This window comes from Balaenoptera acutorostrata, chromosome 17 (genome assembly GCF_949987535.1).
Source record: "Balaenoptera acutorostrata chromosome 17, mBalAcu1.1, whole genome shotgun sequence".
Taxonomy (NCBI): domain Eukaryota; kingdom Metazoa; phylum Chordata; class Mammalia; order Artiodactyla; family Balaenopteridae; genus Balaenoptera; species Balaenoptera acutorostrata.
In genome coordinates, this window is record NC_080080.1 from 25,199,006 (window position 1) to 25,226,403 (window position 27,398).

The window sequence follows — 27,398 nt, forward strand, 5'->3', positions numbered from 1 at the left end:
GAGGACTGTGGCCTGACCAACAGTTTAGGAATTATTCTCATGTTTAGGAACTGGCTTATAGAAGTTAATGTGTTTTCATAAGAATACAATTTTGAATGACGCCAACTATGTAATTTGACCCATATGAGATATTGCCAATGTGTTGCAGTGCTTATTATGACACAAGTTTAACACATAATATGCCTATGGCTCTTTTCTATGTACCAGTTACACTCTTCTATTTTGTGTCTAAACATTTTCTCCTACAAACTCTGTGTGATGATCATCTTTTATATTTTTCTATTAGAGATAACTCAATTAACTGAGCAATCCTTTTTTGCTTGCCAACAAAATACCACACAATGTATCAATACTAAGTCCTTGATACACAAAGATGAATTAGAGCCCCTGTTTCAAGATGCTCATAGGCTAGTGAGAAAGCAAATGTGTAAAGAAATAAATTCCATTTGGTTATATATATTGAAATTAAAGTCCATGGGGACATGATAGATAGAATAACTGATTCAAAATATTCACAAAATGTTTAGTCAAGCCACAGTCTCCAAATGAATTCTCAAACACCATTGATGTCCTGTGTGAATGAAATGATTCAGTATCTGTAATAAAAGAACATTTCTTAGCACAAAAAAAGTTAGAAAATGTATTAGTTAAGTGCTTTGAAGCCTCAGGAAGAGAGGTGCTAGGTGGTTCAACTTGATGGTATGCTCTCCTAAATTATTTTTAATCATCTGGAAAAATAAAACCCTGAAATTAATTTTCTGTAAGAAGTACAAACAACATGGTTTTACTTCCCGTAGTAGATATAATTTTACAATGTTTTAAAGCATTGTTAATTGATCTCAGCAGGATCATGCTTCATCTATTTGACTGAATAATTATGTAATTCTATAGTCATGGTATCCATTATTCTTTCATTTGATTTTCATTCCAGTGTTCAGGGTCAGGTTTTCTTCTTGATATTTTGTTAAGTATCTTGCCTTTCACAATTATCCATGTGTTCCTAAGAAATCGGATTTTTTTTTTAGAACCGAGTTTGTTTTAATATATTTATTAGTATAAATCACTCATCTTTTTCTAAATTACTTGGTAGAGTTTTATTGAATTTCTCCAAGGAAAACATGACTCTTCTCCTGGAGTCCTTTATAATATATACTCTCTTTCAGGATTTAAATTGTATTTTTAACTTTTTATTCTTTAACTTATTGGGGTTTTGTTAGGCTGCAATACATCAAAGATCTTTTTATAATCACTGTGCCTGGTATGATGCTTGATACGATACCAACCAGGTGATGAAAGAATGAATGAATCAGTGACACTTTGCGAATTTGGTTATACAAATCTTCTACCAGGAGTTGAGATTACACCTTGAATAATTAGCATTTAATGATGTTGACTTAAAAAAAATGCATAACCTGAAAGTTGAGAATTATATTTTTTTGGCAGACATACTGAGGACTTAAACCTGGGAGAGAACCTCTCAGATAGCTGAGGGACTGTTCTGACGAGGTAAGGGAAGAGCCAGGATATATAGGAGTTTTTGCAAAAAAAAAAAACCCCACAAAAACAAACAAACAAAAACCCCACAACAACAGGTAGTCAGAACATCAAAAGATTACTGTTAATTAAAGAAAAAACAGACATCTCAAGTTAATGAATTTAGCACTTTTCTATGTATGGGAAGATGCAAGGATCTAGGCTCATTGAAATCATTCCTTTAATTTGCACCTTAACTATCTAGGGCCAATCTCCTGTTTTCTCCATCCTCGGTCCCTTCCAGGTGCACAGTTGGGGGTGGTTGCAGAGGCTGATGGCTTGATGGCTGCAACATCCTTTGTTTCCTGATATAGCAGGTGACATTTTTGTCCACAGTGAAGGCATGACCCAATCTTTAGTAGATCATAACTTAATCACACCTAATTTAGATGTCTCAAATGGAAAATTGATTGTAATAATAATAAAGTTGCAATTTGTTGAGCTAATAATAATGCCTGCCATGTAGTGAGTGTTTGCTCAGCATATAAATGACTTATATATATTGTTTTATATAGTCATATCAACAGCCTTGTGAAGTCAATATTCTCATATCCAAATAGTATGCATACATTATTTTGGCTGTTCGCCTTTTTAAAACTTAATTGTGGTGATCCTATTTAATGCACTTATTCATATTAAATTGAATTCGTATTAAATTAGTAAACTCACATAGTACATATCATACATACTATGAAAATCTCTGCTTATATGTATTGGGTTGACCAAAAGTGTTTTTTGTTTTTTTCCATAAGATGGCTCTAGTAGCACTTAGTTGTCTTTAACTTCATTCAAAATAATTTTGTTAGATTGTATGTGACAGCCATCATATCAGTGTGCATTTAAAAAAAGACATCAAAATTGATGAATTTTTGTGTAACCATTCTAATATTGAAGATGGAAGGAAAAAAGCAACATTTTCAGCATATTATGCTATATTATTTCAAGAAAGGTAAAAATGCAACCGAAACGCAAAAAAAAAGTTTTCTGCAGTGTATGGAGAAGGTGCTATGACTAATCGAACGTGTCAAAAGTGGTTTGTGAAGGTATCCAAGTCAAGCATTGAAAATCATTTGCACCAGCTTGGTTATATTCATCACCTTGATGTTTGGGTTCCACATAAGTTAAGCGAAGAAAACCTTCTTGACCATACTTCCTCATGCGATTCTCTACTGAAACGTAATGAAAACGTTCCGTTTTTAAAACAAACTGTGATGGGTGATGAAAAGTGGATACTGTACAACAATGTGGAATGGAAGAGATAATGGGGCAAACAAAATGAACCACCACCAAGCACACCAAAGGCCAGTCTTCATCCAGAGAAGGTGATGTGTATATGGTGGCATTGGAAGAGAGTCCTCTATTATGAGCTCCTTCCAGAAAACCAAATGATTAATTCCAATAAATACTGCTCCCAAGTAGACCAACTGAAAGCAGCACTCGACGAAAAGTGTCCAGAATTAGTCACCAGACAACGCATACTCTTCCATCAGGATAACGCAAGACTGCATGTTTCTTTGATGACCAGGCAAAAACTGTTACAGCTTGGCTGGAAAGTTATAATTCATCTGCCGCATTCACCAGACATTGCAACTTCAGATTTCCATTTATTTCGGTCTTTACAAAATTCTCTTAATGGAAAAAACCTCAATTCCTTGGAAGACTGTAAAAGGCACCTGGAACAGTTCTTTGCTTAAAAAGATACATTTTGGGAAGATGGAATTATAAAGTTGCCTGAAAAAATGGCAGAAGGTAGTGGAACAAAAAGGTGAACGTTGTTCAATAAAGTTCTTGGTGAAAATGAAAAATGTGTCTTTTATTTTTACTTAAAAACTGACGACACTTTTGGCCAACACAATACATTTAGGGATTCCAATTATTTGCTCTCAATTTTTCTCTTCTGAAGAGCTTATATAATGTATCTCTCTCAAAGTAACACTTAATGACAGAATAGCTCTCCTTTCTATTCATGACTTATGTATAGGATATATATTCACTACATGAATCTATATATTTTGGTCAACCCTTTTGGAATACTTTTTTTCCAATTTAGTTTCTACCCTACCACATCCATAAAACCTGTCTTCACTGTATTTTCAAGTCTAATAACTATTATAGTACTCTGAGTCTTATATTTTAAAATTGTGAATATCCTTGATAATTCTTTTTTATTTTCCTTCTAGCTAACTCTTTATCCTATTTTTAAACCTTACATCATCAGGAAATTCTTTCCAGACCTCCTTTTAATGTAGACTAATTAAGTTTTCTCAATTATATACTTTCATTTTAGCCTATATGTTTCCTTTATCCCAATTACTACATTATAATTAATATTCTGTAGTCATTTATTTCCTTGGTTAACATCAAGTTATGAACTCTATGAAGGAAGGGCCATGTCTGTCATTTGCAAAACTATATCCCCAAAATATTGCCCATGATAGCTGTTAATAAACATTTGTGCAATGAATATCTACTTTTCACGGGTAACAGCATGCAATTTTTTTTAATTTTATTTATTTATTTATTTATTTATTTATTTATGGCTGTGTTGGGTCTTCGTTTCTGTGCGAGGGCTTTCTCTAGTTGTGGCAAGCGGGGGCCACTCGGCAAGCGGGGGCCACTCTTCATCGCGGTGCACGGGCCTCTCACTATCGCGGCCTCTCTTGTTGCGGAGCACAGGCTCCAGACACGCAAGCTCAGTAATCGTGGCTCACGGACCCAGCTGCTCCGCGGCATGTGGGATCCTCCCAGACCAGGGCTCGAACCCGTGTCCCCTGCATTGGCAGGCAGATTCTCAACCACTGCGCCACCAGGGAAGCCCGACAGCATGCAATTTTGAAATGATCTAACACTTTTAAGTTAGGGACACAGGCTTGAACCACAAGTCTACAGTTCATTAGTTGGGTGGCCATGGGAAAGTTCCTTAAGCTGATTCCCAGTTTCCCTTTCTGTACAATGAGGGAAATCATATATGGTGTTGGGTATTTTCTGAGATGTAAGGTGGGAAAATGAATGCTTAAAACAGAGTGTGACTCAGAGCTGATTTCAGCAATTAAGGCTATTAGCATTCTCATATTGTAAATTTTTAGAAAGCAAAGAAGGTGGTGTTGCTTTACCTGTTACACATCACAGAGCAATGTTAATGGTAATCCTCAAGAGCCTCTGATGAATAAATTAATTGTGTCATTTACCAAGTAATTTATTGTTATGTTTCCTTTTAACTAATATAGATGAATGTCACTAAACTCTAACCTCTATAACTCAATTGGATTTTTGTTTATCTTGGATCTCTCCCAAGTAATTTTTTGCTGTATCAACAATCCTTTACACTTTAGTTTATGTTACCAAATTCCTTCATGTTATTTGCTGATAATTTCAATATCTGTGAAAAGAGAAGATAAATAGAATACACATCTTTCCAACAAATGCACAATAATTTATTGTGGATAGAGCAGTAAAATTAAATAAAGGGTCTCTGACATTTTTAGAGACGTATTTTGAGTGTAAAGTCTTCAGACATGTTTTCCAGTTTTCTTTTCAGTTCACTAAACTGCCCACCCTAAGTATTTCAGTTTTGTCTTACAAACATGATCTCGTGGCATAATTCCAAGAGTAAATTCAAATAAACCTTTAGTACGTAGGGAATTTCTTTTATTTAGTAATCTTTGCATTAAAAATTTTGATCAATGCTCAACCAACAGTATGATGAATATAACTTGATAGTACCCTACCAACACACTCCAGTCCCATTTTAAACTTTGCATTATGGAATATCAAATGAGATTTATCAGGTTCTGTAGTTTTATTTTAATCACCTAAGCCTTTTGATTGATATATTAGTGTCATCTGTTGGTGAAGAAAGATAGCTGTAGTCTGTTCAGCAATTCTGCTTTTAGATGTAATCATCTTCAGAAACACATTGAAGTGACAAGCACAATGTGGTTATCTTGCATGTACATTTAATGAATTACCTGAAAGTTCTTCATTTTATGCTTAAATCTCTATTTTCTTTAAGAATGATTTCATAATAAACAATATCATTACTTTGTAAATACCGTGTATATTAATGATTAGTTTGTAATCTGTTTTACTGAAAGTGACCTACCATGTATATCTTCATTTTTTTCCAAAATTCAAACTCTTGATAGCTGGTAGAAACAGTGTTTAAAAATTAATCTATCTTAAGCTAGTTCTAAAGTTCTTATAGTAATGAAAAAGCTAATTTTATTTAAAAGTTCAAATGTGCAGCACTATTTATTTAAAAAAATCAAGACTAAATAGTGAATGTTCAATCAGAATATAGCAGGTTTTTTAATGGTGGGTTTTATAATTCTTCCAGTTAATAACACATCTTTCTTGGCTCTGCGTTTTAAAATGGACATAAACAGCTTAGAGAGAAGTCCCAAATTAAAGGGTTGGGAGGGCACAAAAAATAGAATCCATGATCAATGACTATAGAATTGGGATCTATTAAACCTGAATGTGAAGCATCCTAATAATTGTCTTCATGGGTTACTCAATGTACAGAGGATGATGGGTAGGTTGTTGTTTTTGAAGGTTGAAGAACAAGGGCAGATGAAAGCAGGAATTTCTGAAGGTGAGAACCAGATATATTTTGAAATTATCTTCTTTGAGTTTCATTTTGAAACAGGCTAAATTCTTATCTGTCTTCTGGTTTAGAAATAATTCAGCCACAAGGCAAGGGCTCGATTAGGTAATCTATTAAAATTCCAACCAGTGTTATTATTAATTCACTGATTCACTTCATGTTTTCCTTTTGCTTTAGGTGCTTTTTTCTGGGTAATGCATGTTTGTTCATTTAAATAAAAGTTAAATTTGAGTATAGCAACTATTTAGAGCTTTCTTCTTTCTTCCTTTCATTCCTACACCTAACCGCTTCTTGTAAAATAATTTGGAAACTGCTTTTTCCCCTAGATGTATAACTTCATGATAATTGAAGTCCTGACCTTAATTATTTCTTAGGGGTGAGAGGGAAAGGAGTGGATTGAATCTAAGGACACAAGTGGTAGTTTCATTAAAAGTATTTCCTTTTTTATTACTATATTCAAGGGATTGAATTCTTACTCATTTCATCAAAACTTATTAACCTCACCATCTCTTACAGCAAACATCTCATCTATTAATCAATTGAATTTTCTAAAAAATTAACTCTCAAAGTAAACTCTTCATTTCAAAAGTATTTTGTAAAGAATGGCTGAAAATTTATAGACAATAAATATGTTTTAAATTTTACTGAAAATGAACCTATAAAATATACCTTTGAGAAATAGTAAAGTGAGATATTAGAAATCATTAATCTTGGTTACAGATATTTTAAAATATTTTACAGATATCAGTTTATAATATATAATTAAATGGTGAGGAAGCTTAAGGAAATTGCCTGTTATTTATAGAAACCATTGATATTTAATTAATACTAGTCAATTTCTTTTCTAGGATTGAGAACCTAAAATAATTGCTTTAAACTAAAAGTATATACTTCATTTCTAATGTATATAGGGCAAATTCTGTGAATCCTCAATACACTTCTCGCTGATTGACTTCATTGGAAATTCATCACTGATTTTTTTCTTTTCAGTACTCTTGAAAAATTAAACAGAAAAAAAAATTCACTTAAGAAACACTCTCAAAAGTACTATAAGCATATTATGGGTAAAAATATAAAATTTCAGCTTTGTTTACTGTACAAATTAGCAATAAATTATGATTGCTTTTGTACAGTTACATCTACATTTTATGAAGTGTGTTTTATTTTGGTATTGTATTTTTACTTACTATTGTTTTTGATATTTTCAATATTAGTGGTTTATAATTATTTGATTTAATATAAATGATATTGCATGGAATACTAACTGAACAAATAGGCTGAATATCAAGGCTAATTGGAAACATACTTTTTTTTTGCATTGCGACATCTTTTTTAGCTTTTTATTTTGCAGTAATTTCAGACTTTAAGGTAAATTGTGAAAATAGTACAGAGTTCCCATACACGTACTCTTATTCAGCTTTCCTTAATATTAACTGCTTATGTAACCATAGCACAGTTATCAAAACTAGGAAATTAACATTTGTATAATACTATTAAGTAAGCCATAGACTTTACTCAAACTGGAATACCTTTTAGTCCATTCATTCCTTACTGTTTGTATTTCTATTGATTATTATTTGTAGTATAAAAGTAATATAATGTAAAGGTAATATAATAGAAAATTTAGAATATACTATAAGAAAAAATAATGCTTCCCAACTTCTATTTCTTTGTATTTTTTCAATTTTTTTCACTTAAAGTGAAAATGTATTTTTCTCTGAGATGAATATTATTTTAAAAATCTCTTATATTTGTATACTTGTATACTTTTAAGCATCAACTAATAAAATAACAGGGCAATAGGTGAATATCAGACTATTTCCAGATATTTTGCATATTGATCTAATTAAAACTTCACAAGTGTATGTACTTACTATGATAATTCTTACTGTATTCTCCAGGTTAAAAACATATTAGAGCTGGAATTCTATTCCAATCTCTCCAACTTCAAAAATATGTCCATTTTTTGCTGCACTATATTTTTCTTATTTAAGTGAAAAAAAGTTTCCACCCAGAATGTATATTTTTTTTTCAGATAAATGTTCATGGTTTAGGGTTAAGTAGAAGCATCAGAGTAATGGAGAGCATACTGATGAAACTTGATTTGCATATTCCTATGTTAGTAGAATGTAACTTTGAAGAAGCCACATAAATGGTATTGATCTTTTTATCTGTAAACTATGAGTAATACTAATTTTAAAAATTGCCACAAACTTAAACAATATAAAATATCTAAATTTTGCTGGCATGAAGAATGACACCTAATACCTATTCAGTAAAATTTCATTCCTTTCCCATACTTCTCTGTTTATGTAATTGAAATAGCAGACATTTCCATTTTTCTGTAAATCTTCTTAAAAGGAAAAAAAAGACACCTGTATCTACGTATAATTTTATAAATCTAAAATGTTAAAATATATATTAAAATAACTGTAAACTTTCCTTTTCCCTCCCTTCTATAGAATTGCAGAGTAGCTCTTGTGGAAACCCAGGAGTTCCACCCAAAGGTGTGCTATATGGTACAAGGTTCGATGTTGGGGACAAGATCCGCTACAGCTGTGTAACTGGATATATCCTTGACGGCCACCCTCAACTCACCTGTATAGCCAATTCAGTTAATACAGCCTCATGGGATTTTCCTGTTCCCATCTGTAGAGGTAAAGAAAAAAATAATGTTTATATTTATGTTGACTGAATATTCGTTTGACATAATGAAAATATTTTAAAAATAAGAGTGATAATCAGACAGTATATTTGCAAAACATATTTGGTGCTTGTTTCTTTTATAAAATCTGAAGCTTAGAGAAAAGCACGTACAGTTCATGAAAGATTAAGAAAAATACTTAGGACAACATTACTTGTGAAACAAGACGGTGGATTATATTTCTATATTTCTATACATATTTATACATACATTTTGTATATATATGTTTGTACTGGAAAAACATGGAGTTTATGATGCTTAGAAATTTAGTTAGGCTGTCAAAGTCATGATTTTGTTTTCATTTTGAAATATTGACTGAATCTATGAATCTTTTAAAGATTTCTGGTAGAGAGCTTAGCATGGGAATTCATGAAATTAAGAATGCTGTATAATTTATTATCGATACTAATAAGGATAACTTGTATTATTGGGAAAACATAGTAATATACTAATGTAGACAAAGGTACAAAGTACATAGCCTGGAAGACAGAACATGTTCAACATTAGCTGAATTCGTGCATGAATCTTGCTCACAGAAATTCTCTGGAGAAATCATGGTCTCAAGTCATCTGCCCATTTTTTGATCAGGTTTTGTTGTTGTTGTTGAGTTTTATGAGTTCTTTTTCTATTTTGGTTATTAACCCCTTATTTATTACAGGATTTGCAAATATCTTCTCTCATTCAGTAGGTTGTGTTTTCATTTTGTTGGTCCTTTGCTTTGCCATTCAGAAGCTTTTTCGTTTGATGTAGACCCATTTGTTTATTTTTGCTTTTGTTTCCTTTTCCTTAGGAGACATATCCAGAAAGATATTGCTAAGATCGATGACAAACAGTGTACTACTGTCTATGCTTTCTTCTAGGCGTTTTATGGTTTTGGGTCTTATATTCAAGTCTTTAATCCATTTTGAGCTGATTTTTGTATATGGCATAAAATAGTGGTCTAATTTCATTCTTTTGCATGTGGCTGTCCAGTTTTCACAGTGCCTTTCACCACAGAGACTATCCTTTGTCAATTGTGTGTTCTTTTCTCCTTTGCCATAAATTAATTTTCCATATATACGTAGTTTTATTTCTGGGCTCTCAATCCTACTCCATTTGAGCTCTATGTATGTTTTTCTGCCAATATCATGCTGTTTTGATTATTATAGCTTTGTAATGTAATTTGAAATCAGTGTGATATCTCCAGTTTTGTCCTTTTTCCTTGGAATTGCTTCAGCCACTAGGTGTCTTTTGTGGTTCCATATAATTTTTAGGGCTTTTTGTTCAATTTCTGTGAAAAATGTTGCTGGAATTTTGATAGGGATTTCATTGAATCTGTAGATTGCTCTAGATAGTATGGATGCTTTAACAATGTTAATTCTTCTAACATTTTAACAGTGTTAATCCATGAGCTGAGCGTGGAATATCTTTCCATTTCTTTGTGTCTTCTAGGCCTTTATACATTGAAATACTCTTTTCTATACCTATTTTATTGAGAGTTTTTTGTCATAAATGTGTGTTGAATCTTGTCAGATGATTTTCTGTATCTATTGAGTGGAACATATATTTATTTTTCATTTTGTTAATGTGATATATGTGTGTGTGTATGTATATATACACACACAGATACTTGTGTGTGTGTATATATATATATCACATTGCTTGATCTGCAGATGTTGAACCATCCTTTAATTCTAAGAATAAATCCCACTTGATCATGATGTATGCTCTCTTAAATGCATTGTTGTTATTCAGTTTAGTAATATTTGTTGTAACATAATTTTAATAGTAACAAATAGTAACATTAATAGTAACATAATTTTTGCATATATGTTCATCAGAGATGTTGGCCTGTAATTTTCTTTTTTTGTGTGTACTTGTCTGGTTTTAGTATCAGGGTAATGTTGGCCTCATAAAATAAGTTAGGAAGCATTCCTCCTTTTCAACTTTTTGGAAAAATTTGAGAAGAATGGGTGTTAAATATTCTTTGAATATTTGGTAGAATTCACCTGAAAAGCTGTTTTGGATCTGGAATTTTGTTTTTTGTGAGGTTTTTGATTACTGTTTTAATTACCTTATCAGTTTTCTGTCTTCAGATTTTTTATTTCTTTATGATTTAGTCTTGGAACGTTGTATGATTCTAAGAATGTATCCATTTCTTCTTGGTTGTCCAATTTGTTGGTGTATAGCTGTTTATAGTGTTCTTTTATAATCCTTTGTACTTCTGTGATATCTTTTGTTACTTCTTCCCTTTCTTTTCAGATTTTATTTATCTGCGCCTTCTTTCTTCTTTTTTTTTTCCTTAGTGATTCTAGCTAAAGGTTTATCTTTTCAAAGAACCAGCTCTTAATTTCATTGATCTTTTCTATTGTCTATTTAGTCTCTTTTCATTTATTTCTACTCTGATCTATATGATTTCCCTTCTTCTACTCAGTTTGGGCTTTGTTCTTTTTTTTTTTGCTTTTTCCTAGTTCTTTTAGGTTAGAGTGTATATTTGATATTTTTCTTATTTCTTGAGGTAGGGCTGTTTGGCTATAAACTGCCCTCTTGGTACCATGTTTGCTGCATCTGATAAGTTTTGGTATGTTGTATTTTCATTTTCATTTTTCTTCAGGTGTATTTTTTATCTTCCTTTGATTTCATCATTGATCCAATAGTTGTTCAGTAGCATGTTGTTTATGTTTCACATATTTGTGATTTTTCTAGCTTTCTTCTTGTAATTGATATCTAGTTTCATACTATTGTGATCAGAAAAGATGTTTGATATGATTTCAGTCTTCTTAAATTATTGAGACTTTTTTGTGTGTGTCCCAAGAGATGCTCTATCCTTGAGATGTTCCATGTGCACTTGAGAAGGCTGTGTGTTCCGCATTTGGATGTAATGTTCTGTAAATTTATTAAGTCCATTTTATCTAGTGTTTCATTTAAGGCCACTGTTTCCTTGTTGACTTTCTCTCTGGATCATCATTCACTGATGTAAGTGGGATGTTAAAATCCCCTACTATTATTGTGTTGCTCTCAGTTTCTCACTTAGTTCCGTTAATAATTGTTTTATATATGTTGGTGCTCCTATGCTGGGGCATATGTATTAATAACTGTTGTGTCTTCTTGATGAATTGTGCCTTTTATCATTATAGTATTTCCATATCTGTCTCCTTATCATTTTTTGGTTTGAATTCTCTTTTGTCTCATATGAATATGGCTACATCCACTTTCGTTTGGCTGCCATTTGCTTAGAGTGTCATCTTTCATCCCTTCCTTTGAGTCTGTGCTTGTCTTTAGAGCTGAGCTGAGTCTCCTGGAGAGCATATAGTTGGCTGTTGTGTTGTATTCTGTCTATCCACTCTGTGTTTCAATTGGTGAATTCAGTCCGTTTACATTCGTACTTCCATTTTGTTTTCCGGTTGCTCTATATCTCTGTTGTTTCTTTTTTTTCTATTGTTTCTGTCTGCCATTTTATTTCAGTGATTTTCTATGATATATTTTTCAGTTTCTTTTTTCTTATTGTGTCTCTGCTCTAGATTTATGTATTATGATTACCATGAGGTTTATATAAAACATCTCATAAATAAAATACTCTTCTTTTATTGAAGTATAGTTGATTTACAGTGTTTCAGGTGTACAGCAAAGTGATTCAGTTATCTCTGTCTATTCTTTTTCATATTCTTTTCCATAATATGTTATTGCAAGATAGTGAATGTAGTTCCCTGTGTTATACAGTAGGTCCTTGGTGTTTATCTATTTTATATATCTGTTAATCACAATTTCCCAATTTATCCCTCCTCCCTTCCCCTTTGGTAATCATAAGTTTGTATTCTGTCTCTGAGTCTAGTTCTGTTTTGTAAATAAGTTCATTTGTATCATTTTTAAAAAATTCCACATATAAGTTATATCGTATGATATTTGTCTTTCTCTGTCTGACTTACTTCACTTAATATGATAATTTCTAGGTCCATCCATGTTTCTGGAAATGGCATTACTTCATTCTTTTTTATGGCTGAGTAACATTCCATTATACATGTAATGGAATATTTTATATATATATGTGTGTGTGTATGTATATATATATAGGTGTATATATATGTATATATGTGTGCCATGTCTGCTTTATCCACTCATCTGTTGATGGACATTAAGGTTGCTTCCATGTCTTGGTTCTCGTAAATAGTGCTGCTGTGAACATTGGGGTGCATATATCTTTTCAAATTAGAGTTTTAATCTTTTCTGGATATATGCCCAGGAGTGAGATTGATGGGTCATATGGTAGCTCTATTTTCAGTTTTTTATGGAACCTCCATACTGTTCTCCACAGTGGCTGCACCAATTTACATTCCCACCAACAGTGTGGGAGGATACCCTTTTCTCCACATCCTCTCTAGCATTTATTATTTGTTGACTTTTTGATGATGGCCATTTTGACTGGTGTGAGGTGGTACCTCATTGTAGTTTTGATATGCATTTCTCTAATAATTAGTGAAGTACAGCACCTTTTCATGTGCCTATTGGCCATTTGTATGTCTTCTTTGGAGAAATGTCTGTTTAGGTCTTCTGTGCATTTTTTTTTTTTTTTTTTTTTAATAAGGCTGTTTTGCTTTCTTTTTTTTTTTTTAAAGAAATTCACGTTCTTTTATTTATTTATTTATTTATTTAGGACTGTGTTGGGTCTTCGTTTCTCTGCGAGGGCTTTCTCTAATTGTGGCAAGTGGGGACCACTCTTCATTGCGGTGCGTGGGCCTCTCACCATCGCGGCCTCTCTTGTTGCGGAGCACAGGCTCCAGACGCGCAGGCTCAGTAGTTGTGGCTCACGGGCCCAGTTGCTCCGTGGCATGTGGTATCTTCCCAGACCAGGGCTCGAACCCGTGTCCCCTGCATTGGCAGGCAGATTCTCAACCACTGCGCCACCAGGGAAGCCCTTCTGTGCATTTTTTGACTGGGTTGTTTTTTTGATATTGAGTTGTATAAGCTGTTTGTATATTTTAGAAATTAACCCCTTGTTGTTTTCATTGTTTGCAAATATTCTCTCCCAGTCCATAGGTTGTCTTTTTATTTTGTTTATAGTTTCCTTTGCTGTATAAAGGCTTTTAAGTTTAACTAGATACTATTTATTTTTGCTTTTGTTTCCATTATCCTTGGGGACAGATGCAATAAAATATTGCTGTGTTTTATGTCAAAGAGTGTTTTGCCTATGTTTTTCTCTAGGAGTTTTATAGTATCCAGTCTTACATTTAGGTCTTTAATCAATTTTGAATTTATTTCTGTATGTGGTGTTAGAGAATGTTCTAATTTCATTCATTTACATGTAGCTGTACAGTTTTCCCAGCACCACTTATTGAAGAGAGTGTCTTTTCTCCATTGTATATTCTTGCCTCCTTTGTTGTAAATTGACCATAAATGTGTGGGCATATTTCTGGACTTTCTATCACTTTCTATTGATCTATGTGTCTGTTTTTGTGTATGTACCATACTGTTTTGATAACTGTGGCTTTGCAGTATAGTCTGAAGTCAGGGAGCATGATTCCTACAGCTCCATTCTTCTTTCTCACGATTGTTTTGGCTATTTGGGGTCGTTTGTGTTTTCATACAGATTTAAAAAATTTTTGTTCCAGTTCTGTGAAACATGCCATTGGTAATTTGATAGGTATTGCATTGGATCTGTAGATTGCCTTAGGTAATATGATCATTTTAACTATATTGAGTCTTACAATCCAAGAACATGATATATCTTTCCATCTGCTTTTGTGGTCTTCAGTTTCTTTCATCAGCATCTTATAGTTTTTGGAGTACAGGTCTTTTGCCTCCTTATGTAGGTTTATTTGTAGGTATTTTATTCTTCTTGATGTGATGGTAAATGGGATTCTTTTCTTAATTTCTCTTTCTGCTATTTTGTTGTTAGTGTATAGAAATGCAACAGATTTCTATATATTAATTTTGTATCCTGCAACTTTACTGAATTCATTGATGAGCTCTAGTAGTTTTCTGGTAGCATCTTTAGGATTTTCTACATATAGTATTATGTTACTTGCAAGCAGTGACAGTTTTACAGCTTCCTTTCCAATTTGGATTCCTTTTCTTTCTTTTTTCTGTGATTGCTGTGGCTAGGACTTCCAAAACTATGTGGAATAAAAGTGGCAAGAGTGGGCATTCTTGTCTCATTCCTGAACTTAGCAGGAATGTGTTCAGCTTTTCACCATTGAGTATGATGTTAGCTGTGTGTTTGTCATATGTGGCCTTTATTATGTTGAGGTTTTTTCCCTGTATGTTCAGTTTTTGGATAGTTCTTATCATAAATGGATGTTGAATTTTATCAAAAGCTTTTTCTGCATCTATTGAGATGATCATATGGTTTTTATTCTTCAGTTTGTTAATGTGGTATATCCAACTGATTGATTTGTGGATATTGAAAAATCCTTGCATCCCTGGGTTAAATCCCACTTGATCATTGTGTATGATCCTTTTAATGTGCTGTTGGATTCTGGATAATTCTCCATCAGTGTGACTTTAAGTTTGGTTTCTGCAAAATTTTCTTTTTTGTGATGCTGTGTTACCATGGTTTTTCATGGGGCTTGATGAGCTGTTCTTATGCTGGCACATTTGAAGTAGTGGACACTTTTCTTCTTTAGATGAATGTTCTTTTTTTCCTTGATTCTAATGATTTAACAGATTAGTAATCAGAGGTCTTTCTTTTGTTTTTCAGTAGCTTGTGCTATAGCACTGTTTTTGGTTTCTCTTACTTGAGCTGCCTTTAGTTATATTTGAGAATCATCACTTTCCACCCTCTACCTCCTTTGCTAGAGGTATTGCCTTGTGCCTTCATTGTAGCTGCTTGTGCCTCGCTGCTGCTAATGATGCTGTTTTAGCTAGCATCATTACCTGGGGCACTGGGATGGCAAGAACCTACTCTGTGCCCAGGATCTCCTGAGTCTCAGGCTCTGCTACAGTGGAGGGAGTGGGAGAGTAGGGAGTGAGCTGGAGTCTCGGTTGCCTCTGCTGCATCTGGGGTTATTAGGTTTGCATGTGCTACTGCTGTGGATGGGCAGGGCTGTAGTGGTAGGCACCTTCATGGCTGGAGAGACCAGTTGCAGGGTCAACTGCCACTGCTGCCTGGTTCCCTGTGAGCATGGGAACCACTGTGGCTGGGAGGCTGGAGTTATGTATGCCTCCTTGCCTGCTGCTACCAGGTTCTCTGGGACTGTGCGCTCAGCTTCTGTGGTCGGGGGTTCAGGATCTCAGGCACTGTCTCTGCTTTTCTTCTGATTCTGCCTTCTCTATGTATTCCAGTCCACCCACCTTTACATGTACAGATGTGTGGAACTCTCCAGCACCCTGGTGTGCTGGACCAAGTCATATTTGTTGAGTTATGGATTTTTACTGGTTGTAGTTTGAAGAGGAGAGACAAAGAGAGCATCTCTCGTTCCACCATGATGCTGATGGCACCCCCTTGCATCTACTTCTACGACTGCTAATTAGCTACCGTTTGCTTAAGTATTTATAGTATATTAGGAAATTTATAAGCATACTCACTTTTAAATTTCACAGTATGAAACTGAAGCTCAAAAATTTTAAAAAAATTGTTCAAGGTTACTCAGTAAATGTCAAGAACCATGAAGAGTTTGAGATTTTACTTGACTTGGAATTAACAATTTCTCTGCCACAGTTTCTTGGATGGTGATAGAAGACACAAGACTCTTGGGTCAGAAACAAAGGAGAGTTTATTATTCACAGAAGTGTCAGGAGACAGAGCATCAGCGTTTGTGCCAGTTCTCCAAGCCCCAGTTCCCATAGAATGTATGAAGAGTATGAGATATCTGCATATGTAGTATGTGTTGTTATAGGAGAGGAATCATGAGCTTCAGGACAAATACCTTTGAAAAGATAGTTTGGTACAAAGAGAAGAAGGACAGTTGGAATCTCTGCGTGCAAGATGTACAGAAACATTAGAGTCTGATGAAGAAATTTTTCCCAATTTGGGGTGTGGTGGGGGGGATGCCAGATTTGAACCCATTCTGTCAGGTTCCAAAGCCTTAGCTTGTTATCCCTTTGATACTTCACCAAAATTATTTGCATCTGTCTTCAAAAATGTTTAATAACAAGAGAGTAAATGGAGTTTTATATGTGAATCAGTCCAAAAATGTTTAGTCAATTTTTTAAATGCACGAAACTTACTAAATCAAAAGGACTTATTAAGGTACTTAAAACCAAGAGGTGTTTTAAGAGGTTTCAGTGAAGTATTCCCAACACTATCTTAGAGTTAATTTCCTTTGTGGGGCTCCTTTTCTCCCTTCAGCTAAGAGCCTATGGGGTCAGGAAGATCTGAATCTAAATACTCATTCTTCCACTTACCTACTAGGGCCTTTGAGCAAAAATTACATTATTTTAGAAACTATTTCTTTAGCTATAATAGAATTAATAGATAGACAGAAATACCAAAATCATAGTACTGTTGGAGTTTAATATGATAGCATATGTAAAGTGTCAGTTACATACAAAGTTATTTATGTAGCTCTATCTTTCTACTTTTCCATAGCACTTGTTACCATCTCCTCTTTAAAAATAGGAATTATAGTCAATAAAATCTTGATGGATAATATCATTTATACTTATATCCAAGTCTAACCTTCCAACCAGTGCTTCTGTTTTTTTGTTGATTTTGTTGCCATTTTGTTTGTTTCTGCCAGGGCGTATACTCTACTTCCCTACTCCTCATCTTCAAGTCCCTTCAGGCATATTTTCTTTGACTCCCATTCTAACCTCTATGGCTTTTATCTATCAAAAAATGACACCCATTGTTTTTTTGAAATTCTGTCTCCTCAACTTCATTTTGCCAAGCTTACCTTTTTTTCTCTTTACCACTGATACTGATGAATACATTTACTCATTCAAATATATTTATTAAGGGCCTGCTCTGTGCAAAGCATTATTTCATGTGATGAGGATCAAAATATGATTAAGAAACACGTCTTGCCTTTAAGAACCCAGTTCTAGTGGGACTGATCATAATGTAATCAAGTAGTTACAGTAATGTGTGATAATTGCTTTAATATCAGAATCTATAGAATGTTAGGCACCTTTATAAGGAAGACCTTAATTTCTCCCAGTTGAGTGGAAGGGAGTTGAGGTTGGAACAGTGCTTTAAGAGAAAATTTCACAGAGGACTTGCTAAAAATACAAACTGTATAGAGCAATAACTTTTCCAATGAGGCGATAATTTTCCTTTCTAGCCTCAAAAGTAGTTCTCATGTATTACTTATATTCACTGGCTAAAGGTGGAGTCTATGAAGTCATACTTAATAGAGCGTATGATCTGGTTTTCTAAGGAGCAATTTACCACCTGCTAGCCATTTTTTTTTAAATTAAAACTTAAAAGAGTAGAGGGATAGTGCATTTGGATTTTGTGTGTTTGCCATTTTTGAAAAAAAAAAAATACTATTCAGTCCATGGCTTCCCTCCTCTACTCTTTGCCACTTGATAGCATACTGATTCTTTAATTTATAACTTTGCAGGGGGCTGATAACATTGTAATGATCTGCTTATTGCTTTCCCTGGAGTTTACATATTCTCTCCTCGATGAAACCTTTGCTTTTAGAGAGTTACTTTGGTGATCCCTAACCATGATAGTTTAAGAAAAATGAATGCCTCGTCAACCTAGAGAGTATGGTGCAAGGGTTTTTGTGTTCACAAGCACGATGAATTTTATCAACACCATCTGCTAGTATTTGTAAAGGCATTTAACTGCTTGATGCTGGGCTAAACAATATTCCATAAAAAGTGAAACCAAATTCCTGTGCACTAAGTCTGGAATGAAAATACCTGGCATACATACCTGTTCTGCACTTCTTCCTTTGATAGACAGTCCATGCCATTTATTTCACTGAGCTTTAATGTGGCCTCAGAGTCCTTCTCAACTCTGTGCTCCCAACACTTCTTACAAATTAAGAGCAGTTGGCAGACAAGGTGAAACAGATTTGCTAGTCCTAGATTAACCATTCTAAAATTCATAATGATATTCTATATTCAGAATGGCATTTTGGTATACACAACCTGGGGCAAACTAATAAAAGTGCATGTGAAAGTTACACATAAATTAAGTGTAACTTTGAATTTTTCTACCACACTTTCCATTACTATCTTGACAACGTTATCTGGACACAAAATCTTTCATTAGCCTTATCATTTCACATAAAGGGATCTGGTCTCTTTATGTGAACGGCTGTATTTAATAGTAATGAGGAAAACATTTTCTGCATGCCTTTTAATAAACAAGCAAGAGAAGCGTAAATCATTTGATAATGGGGTTATTTTATCACCTCAAAGACTACCAAAATCCTAGTGATGTCAGGCTACAAGGAAAAATTGACAAGTGTCTCAGGTCACTTGCTGTTTCTTCATCTCTCCCAGGAAAATGTAGGCTGTTCTATCAACAATCAGGCCAACACTCAACCACCTTCCCATGTACCCTAACCTTGTTCTGAAAAGTTCGTTTGTGTGATTAAAAGGATGAAAATGTCCTGATTAAATTGTCTTAGTAGTGTCCAGTATGATGGAGCAAAGGATGCAAGACTTGTCTTTAAGGGTATAAGATCCGTGAGCTGATTTGCCTTCCTGCCACATATTACTGGAATGTTGTTTCTTTTGTCAAAAATTGAATATTTTTACTTATCTCAGGAGATTGTAAATGTTAGAGAGATTGGATTAAATGAGATAACATTTTAAAAATGTTTCTATAATGCCTAGCACATAGAAGGTACTCAAAAATTATAAATTGTTTCAAATACATGAAAAAGCAATTTAAAAAATAGTATAGAAGTAATAGCTATCACTGTGTTATATGTGTTTAGAATATTTTAAAATATCCATTGCCAGTTAAACATATGCCTATAGCTCCAAGATATTTTCTTTAAAACAAGAGAGTAAAAAAGTCTGCAAAGTGTGGGCTTTGGTCTAATAAAACTTTGGGTTTCCTTTACATGTCTGCCACTGAGAAGATATAGACTCTTTATGTGGATATTTAGTGTTTCAGATCTCAGTTTTCTCATCTGTATGATAGGGGAGTCCTTACTACTTGATAGTTACTATGATGAGGATTATATTAGTTAATATATATAAAATACGGACTCTATAATATTCAACAAGTAGTGATTACTGCCTTACTTCTTACTTGATGATAGTCATCATCAAAACAGGTATTTGAAAACCGATCTAGATGTATCTATTCTATGACCATACATGCAGAGGAATTAATTTTTCTCAGAGTTGTAGTAGTTAAGGGGAACTTTAAACCCCACATTAGCCTGACACATTAGGTTGGGATCAGCAAGTAATAAACATCAGTTGTGAAAATATGTTTCCCATGGGTAACAGCATTTCTGAGTCATTAATTTCTGGAAGTTCTCACATTTGAAATATATTCAGTAATTAAACTCGTATCTACTAAGAAGTCACTATGCACATGCCATACAGCTAAGTGCCATGATAATTGAAACAACCCCAGGCCTCATGAAACTCATAGTCTATTGAATATGGGAGCTTTTATTTGGAAGATGATCTGTTTGGTGACCTGGGTTATTGTCCAAATGTGTGTACTTTAATTCCATGCAAAAAGATAGAGTGGCATTCTTGTATAAGAAATAGGTGCTGGCCTTCTGTGTATTTCTGATATTTAGAGAAGAAAATCAGGGATTTCTATATGTTTACCATATAATTGTCTGCTGCTGCAATTAGCAGTCAGCATTCTCTTTAACATTCAACTCACATATTATTTTCCCCACTAGGTATTTGTGAGTTATATCTTCCTCCATTCAGGAAGCTGTTTACTATTTTTTCCTTTTCCATCCTGTATATAATAACTCAAACGTTTTTGTTGCCTTACTCTATTGTCCGAGTTTTTTGTTCCTTCATATGTCATTCTCATTTTAAATTAATCCATTTTATTTAACAATAAAGAAATGGTCATTAAGTCTGTATTTTTTTGGTATTTTATGTTATTATAATGTATTGTTAATTTATAGATGTGTGTGGTTTTTTTCCTTAATGGAATGATTTCCACTTCTTTCTTTCTCTACAATTCCTAGAAAGATGCTGACAAATGTGTATTTTGAAAATCAAACACAAAAATCAGTTTCTTTTTGAGGCAACTGAGTCTTCAATTGTTTATACCTATTCTGTGTAACTTTAAGCCATATATTTCTGTGGAGACTTTTGTTTATCTGGAGTTTTTTGTTTATTTGTTTTGATGTGTAAGAATTTAAAGTATTTGTTCTAAATGAAAGATTCATATTGCTTGAGGAAAGTTTACATTTTTGAAGAATAACAAAATAGTTTGATAATGTTATACCCAAAATAAAAACAGAATTTTATAAATATTAAACAATACTCATTTCTAACACTTACCTACATTTCAAATCTTGTAGAAAGAAAGAAAAATTATACTGTCTCAGTGCTCACAAAGCATGCACATGATTATTTGGGACCATGACTTACAGAAAAGATGATGGAACATGCTTAGCCAAAAATACATTGACAGCTTCAGAATTCCCTGTGGTGAAATAGATTGTTCAATGCATGATAAGAACCTTGAAGAGCAATCACCTAACTTCCTACTAGGATATAAACTCAGTGAACCACAGCAATGACCATCTGGTATTCTATTGCTCTTTGTAAAGCCATCACTCTAAAGATAAGGCAAAATAATTTAGGGAAATGAATGGAAGAAGGGGAATCATAGCTCACCGAAGACACTGAGTAATATCATGTGACACATGGCTAGCTATGTGGACTAGCTTCATGTGAAAAGTCCTTTTTTTGTGTGCTAAGAAAGCACAGTAAACAGAATTTTTATAGGAATCATTCTAGAAGGACACTTCATACATTTTTGGCTTGGGCTCTTTCTCCCCTATGCAGTATTATTGGTCACCTTAGTAAGTTAAGTGTGTGTATGTGTTTGAGCCATTCAGTGATGAAAGATCTTTCGTACAGTTAATAATAGAAGACAAAATTTAAATGTTGAAATTTGAATGCCTTCAGAAATTCTACTTTTTTGGTCTATTGCTTAGTGTGCTTGAAGTCTAAAATCTTTCTATAGTCACTTTTCTTAGGATTTTCCCAAGTGCAGCTCTGACTCAACAAAACAAATAATTTGCTTGTTTACTATATAATTGTTATGTATGTAAAACTGGCGCTAAATATCTTAAATATTGAAGGAGTCTTGAAAAATAAGTATTTTATCTATAGCTTTTAATGGTTCCATATTTATGTCACTAATTCCTTGTATTTTTGACTAAGACAATTTTCCCTTCATTTATTGCTCCTTATGTTTGAGGTTACCATAACATTCAAACTAAGTTACAATTTGAAGGTTACTTATTATATATTTGTATTTGACTTATAGCTAATGTTAAAAAGGCAGATGATGTAGCATAAAAACATGATTTACATAGTAAATAAAATAAATGAGAATAAGGATAACTGTGTTAAGAGAAAATAATGGAAGAGCAAGTTGAAACCAAGAGCAAAGTTAATATGCAAAAGTCATGTTCTGTATTCTTATATACTTGTTAAAGTCAACATTAAATTTGGCTTTAATCCACCTGGGAATCTAAACAAATCTGAAGAACATTATTCATAGTCTCACAAAGCAAACAATTTGTTAGGGAAAACCACACTTACTAAGCAGAGTGCAAAATTTCTTACGCAATACAACATGAAGAAGGTACAGTGTACTCTAATGTCTATGTCCTATATTAGTAAATATGAACTCAGAGAATGAGCTTTCCAGGGTTGCATCACATCTTCTTATTGATGTGTAAATGAGGCCTTGTTATTGAAAAGATGGAGGATCATATTCATAGAATCAATATAATCAAACCACACATGCCTAATGTCATTGGCCATTATGAGTGACGTAAAAACTCAACTATCTAGATTTAGTTCTGACCCAATTTTTGCATATTTTCAAAATGTGAATCTCTTTGTTGGTTTGTACATTTGAAATTCGATGTGAAAATTCATCATCTGAGAACAGAACCAAGGGCATAATGTTTCTGCATTAATATGATCTTAATTGTCTTTTACATTTTGTCATTTAATAGATGTGTAATTAATTTCAAAAATAAGTTTTTTTATATTTAGACATCTTATACAGGAAATTCAGTGTGAATATAGTTAACAAAACTTTATATTTAGCATGAATCTGTAACTACTTATTGTAAATATATTAATAATTATTCCAAATTTTTTGAAAATGTTATGTGATAGCATTTATCATAGCTCTTTCTTAAATGGCTGTTGTTCCTGAATCTTTATATCTACAATGAAGAAAATGATTCTAAACAACTAAGATGAGGTCATTGTCAATGCAACTGCATATTTAGAAAATCATCACAGTACAAAGTATAATGAGTCAGTAAAAATATTGGGCGTTTTATTGCTCTAATTTTTATTCAAAAACATAGAATTTGATGGTTGAAGTGTTAATAATAAATATGTGAAAATTACAAAAAACATTTTCAAATTAAAGGAGGGATAATATTTTTGTATTTATATTCAATTAAATATCTGTTGATTGACAATGATGGAGAAGAGATACACAACAGTTGCTGACTTTAAGGAGCTTATGACTTATGGAAAACACATACATAAATATATACTGTAGTAAAGTATAAACAGCCCCTTCTACTGCATCCCTCAAGAAAGGTACAAATAAAATGTCATGTAAAATCAGAGGCAGCTGTGAATTTTGTCTTGGTGAGAGGGAGATTAATCTTGATGGAGATTTGAAAAATAGCTCAGATGTTCATATTGTATTGCCTTCTTTTTATCTCATATCATTTATTGAGCATTTTCTTTGGGTCAGAGACAGTTTGCAATTACCCATTTAATCTTCATACTCATGCTATACAGAGTAGATAATATCTCGATCCCCATTTTATAGATGGGGAAACTGAAGCACAATGAGGTTAAGAAGATTTCCCAAGGTCACATAGCTAGTAAAAGGTAGTGTGAGGATTTGGATTCAAGCAGTCTGGCTCCAATACCACGTTCTTAACCTTCGTGTTATACTCTCTTCCCCACTGTCTTGATTATAAAACGTATTCTTTCCATTTTTCCTTTTGTCTTAGTCTATGAAAATGCTTAACATTTTCTCTTAAATTAAATCTAACCAACCTTGTAAACAAAGGGTTTTAAGATTATAACAACCTGCTTACTTGAGTTACTGTCTTGTTCTTCCAGTTTATTTCAACTCAAAATTGATTAATAATGGTCTTTCCTTGTTTCTTTGCTCTTCACCAAACACTTTTTCAAACGCAAGATGTTTCAACCTTTCTAGGGTTAGGGAACAAATGTATTTAGTAATACATAATGTGTACAGTTGTAAATGTTTATAGCTGTGGTACTGTAACACATCACCTGGGGAAACTAAAAGTGAATTGACTTTTGCTGGTGGAGACAAATGTAGAGAGGAGAGGTTATAATTTCAACTGAGAAGATCATTTGAAATCATCTTTAGGAGAGTTTTAAAGCTCAGACTTATCCTCTAGGCAGGTGTAAGTCATTAAGTAAGTGTATTTGAACATTTTTGAGATGGTAAGCTTGTTTTTTTGACAATATGGCATTTATGTAAATGTATCCATTGTAAATGAGAGAGCATCAGCAATAGGCAGAAGGTTTGTGTCCTCCATTTTGCACTTGTGTGCACACACACACACAATTTGCACAGAGGTGGATGATAGTCGAGGGATGTTTCTATTTATCATCCAGCTTATCTATTCAGGTTTCTGTAACAAAATAACATAGACTGGTTGACTTATAAACAACAGAAATTTATTCCTCACAGTTCTGGTGGCTGGGAAGTCTAAGATTAAGGCACTGGTAAGTTTCAAACATGAATTTTGTGGAAACATACATTTAGTCTATAGCACCATCTCAACAATAATAATAACACACCTCATATTTAAGTCCTTATCATGTTCTAAGTATAGTTCTAAGAATTCTTATTTTACCTTTATAAAAACTTACCAATTAGGTATTATGATTTTCTCACTACAAGTATCCACTGAGGCAGGTAGAGGTTAAAACCCTGCCAAAGTTCACACTGGAATAGGGGTTAGAACTGAGTAAACTAAAAACCATTATCTGTAAAATCTTTGTAAGATTTTAGAACCTGTAACTTTCCAATGTTGATAACTCTTCCTATGTGCATTACTCTGAATTCATTGAAAGCAAGACTACCCCAATCACTTGTCAGTGGGGGATGAATTCCCCATCAACTGATTTAGACAAATCAAGGTTCATCCCCCAGGACATCTGTAAATGCACAGAAGATAGACTAAAATTTTCATTAGCAATGAAAAATTTGAGTGGCTATTGATATCTACCTTAGTGTAACTAGTTAAAGCTTAGTTAGGAACGTGCTGCTGTTAGCCCTGTAACATTTTCAGAAAGGTCATATTTAAATTTCTTGTAGGACTATCTTTCCTGCATGTTTTAGCATATTTAGTGCATGATCTGTTTTGATTCAACATCTGTCCCCTGAACAAAACATATTGTTCCTGGGTCATATTGCTGGTGATTTCTTTGAGGATAAGGAGAGGATTTCTAGGTAATGGTCAGAGATTAAAGGATGTTATGTGGCATGTGGAAGTAGATTATTCAATGAGGGCATTTTAATGATTTTCTTCCTTAGCAATCCCCAGTAATCTCAACAGGAAAGTGTCTAGTTGTATGAGAATAATTTGTCTCTGTGAAACCTGAAGTTTAACTAAATTTAATTTAAATTGACAAAGTGAATATTACAAGTTATGGTCCATTTTTCTTTATATGCTATGACCTCACAAGGTCTTGGGAAAATTAGTTTGTTTCATATCATAGCATTCTTACAACTGACACTCAAAATTTAGAATTTTTACTGTTTTTTCAACATATAATCCAGAGTTAAAAATAAAATTAAAGATAGAAAAGGAATAAAGAAAAAGTAGAAAAGAGAGAATGTGAAAATGCTTAAAATATTGCTATATGACCAAATATTTTGTGTACCTTAGCCATTGATATTTAGTGGATTCAATATTAAAAAAATATGGTCATCACTTCCACACATTCACTTGAATCAGTGGAAATAGTCTAATATGCATCAATAAGCCTTCCATTTTAAGTAATTTATTATTGAGGAATATGTTAAACAACCTTGCAGAGTCTTTCCCAGATGATTATAGAAGGAAAAGTTAGTAAGATTATTTCTCATATTAGTATAAATTATGATTTTCCAAATTATTCCCCAGTAAAACTTGTTAACAAGTTATATAGATAAGCAATAGAAAGTACTTGACTCCATAAATTCAAAAAACATTTATTCTGTCAATTTGTGTTTTCAGTAAAATCAAGAATCATTCTCACCTACAGTTATTTACCAAAGGGTCAATGATCATCATTTCTCTACTCTTTGATATATGGCTTTTTTAGTGTTGTTTTTCCTGAGCACCAGTGTTTTGATTAGCTTATAGGAGGTGAAGCTTTCATTCTATAATACTCTGACTTCAGTTAGCAGGAGTAGTGAGCAGAGGCCACTTTCATTGTTTTCCATCATTTGAACAATAATGAAATCAATTTATATCCCACAGTGTTAATCAAGTGACCTTTAAGTGTATTTTCTGTTATTTTGTAGGAACAAATTATTAGTGAGGAGTAATTTAATCATTTAATGAGAACCTCAGTCAGTTTCATCGATTTTTCTTAATTAAATTTAGGTTAACTCCTCTGCCCTCATGAGTAATTCAGCTCAAGAGAGATAGTGAACATCTGTGGAGATGTTTGAGATAAAGTGACTGCAGTTCAGGAAGAAAAAAAAGTAAGAAAAAATAAGTCTTTTCATTTTATTTAATACATCAAAATTGACTAATGTGTGGCTTGTATTGGTTAGATTAGGCTAGGTCATGCGGCAACAACAAATAACCCTGTAATCTCAGTACCTTCATAAAATGAAAGTTAAATATTTTCTCAGTCTACCTATAGAATGCAAGCAGCAGTGGGCTATGCTTACCATAGTCATTGGCTAACTCAGGGTTATAGAGGCCCCATCTCAGGACATTTTCCCATAACTTCTAATGCAGGGGAAAAAAAGGACAAATGGCAACTAGATAGTGTTTCTTAAAACTTTGGTCAGGAGGTGAGACAGAATATATCTATTTTTTATTTCATTGGCTAAAACAAGCCACGTGACTCCAAATGGTATAGAAGTACATCCTACACAAGCATAGAAGTAGCAGAATATTTATAAATATTCATAATACTTCTAACATGGCTTTTAGGAACAGATATTATATCTGGAGTTCCTAACAAGGGCACCCCCTTTTCTTAGGTAAAAAAACATCAATATTGGCTAATGGGCTAAGGGATCTCAAAGACACTTGGGTACTGGGAGAACTCCTTAGAAGATTTTGCTGATTTTAAGATATCATCTGGCACCATCTTTATTTTCTTCCACCATTCTTTTCCCTCCTATATGTGGTGAAAGAAGGATTATTACTTCAAATTTAAGAAATATTTTCCCTATCATTAGTTTTTTATCAAGTGTGCCCATTAAAAATT

At 33.3% G+C, this 27,398-nt stretch overlaps 1 protein-coding gene across 3 annotated transcripts in view; it reads left to right on the forward strand.

Annotated features, from left to right (window-relative positions):
* The window catches only part of CSMD3 (CUB and Sushi multiple domains 3), a 1,183,499-nt gene that overhangs the window by 268,660 nt on the left and 887,441 nt on the right, over window positions 1-27,398 (forward strand). For all 3 annotated transcript variants that reach the window (XM_007188796.2, XM_007188797.2, XM_028168178.2), the window contains exon 4: window positions 8,602-8,796. In XM_007188796.2, coding sequence (XP_007188858.2) covers window positions 8,602-8,796 — 195 coding nt within the window. The remainder of the gene's footprint in view (window positions 1-8,601; window positions 8,797-27,398) is intronic.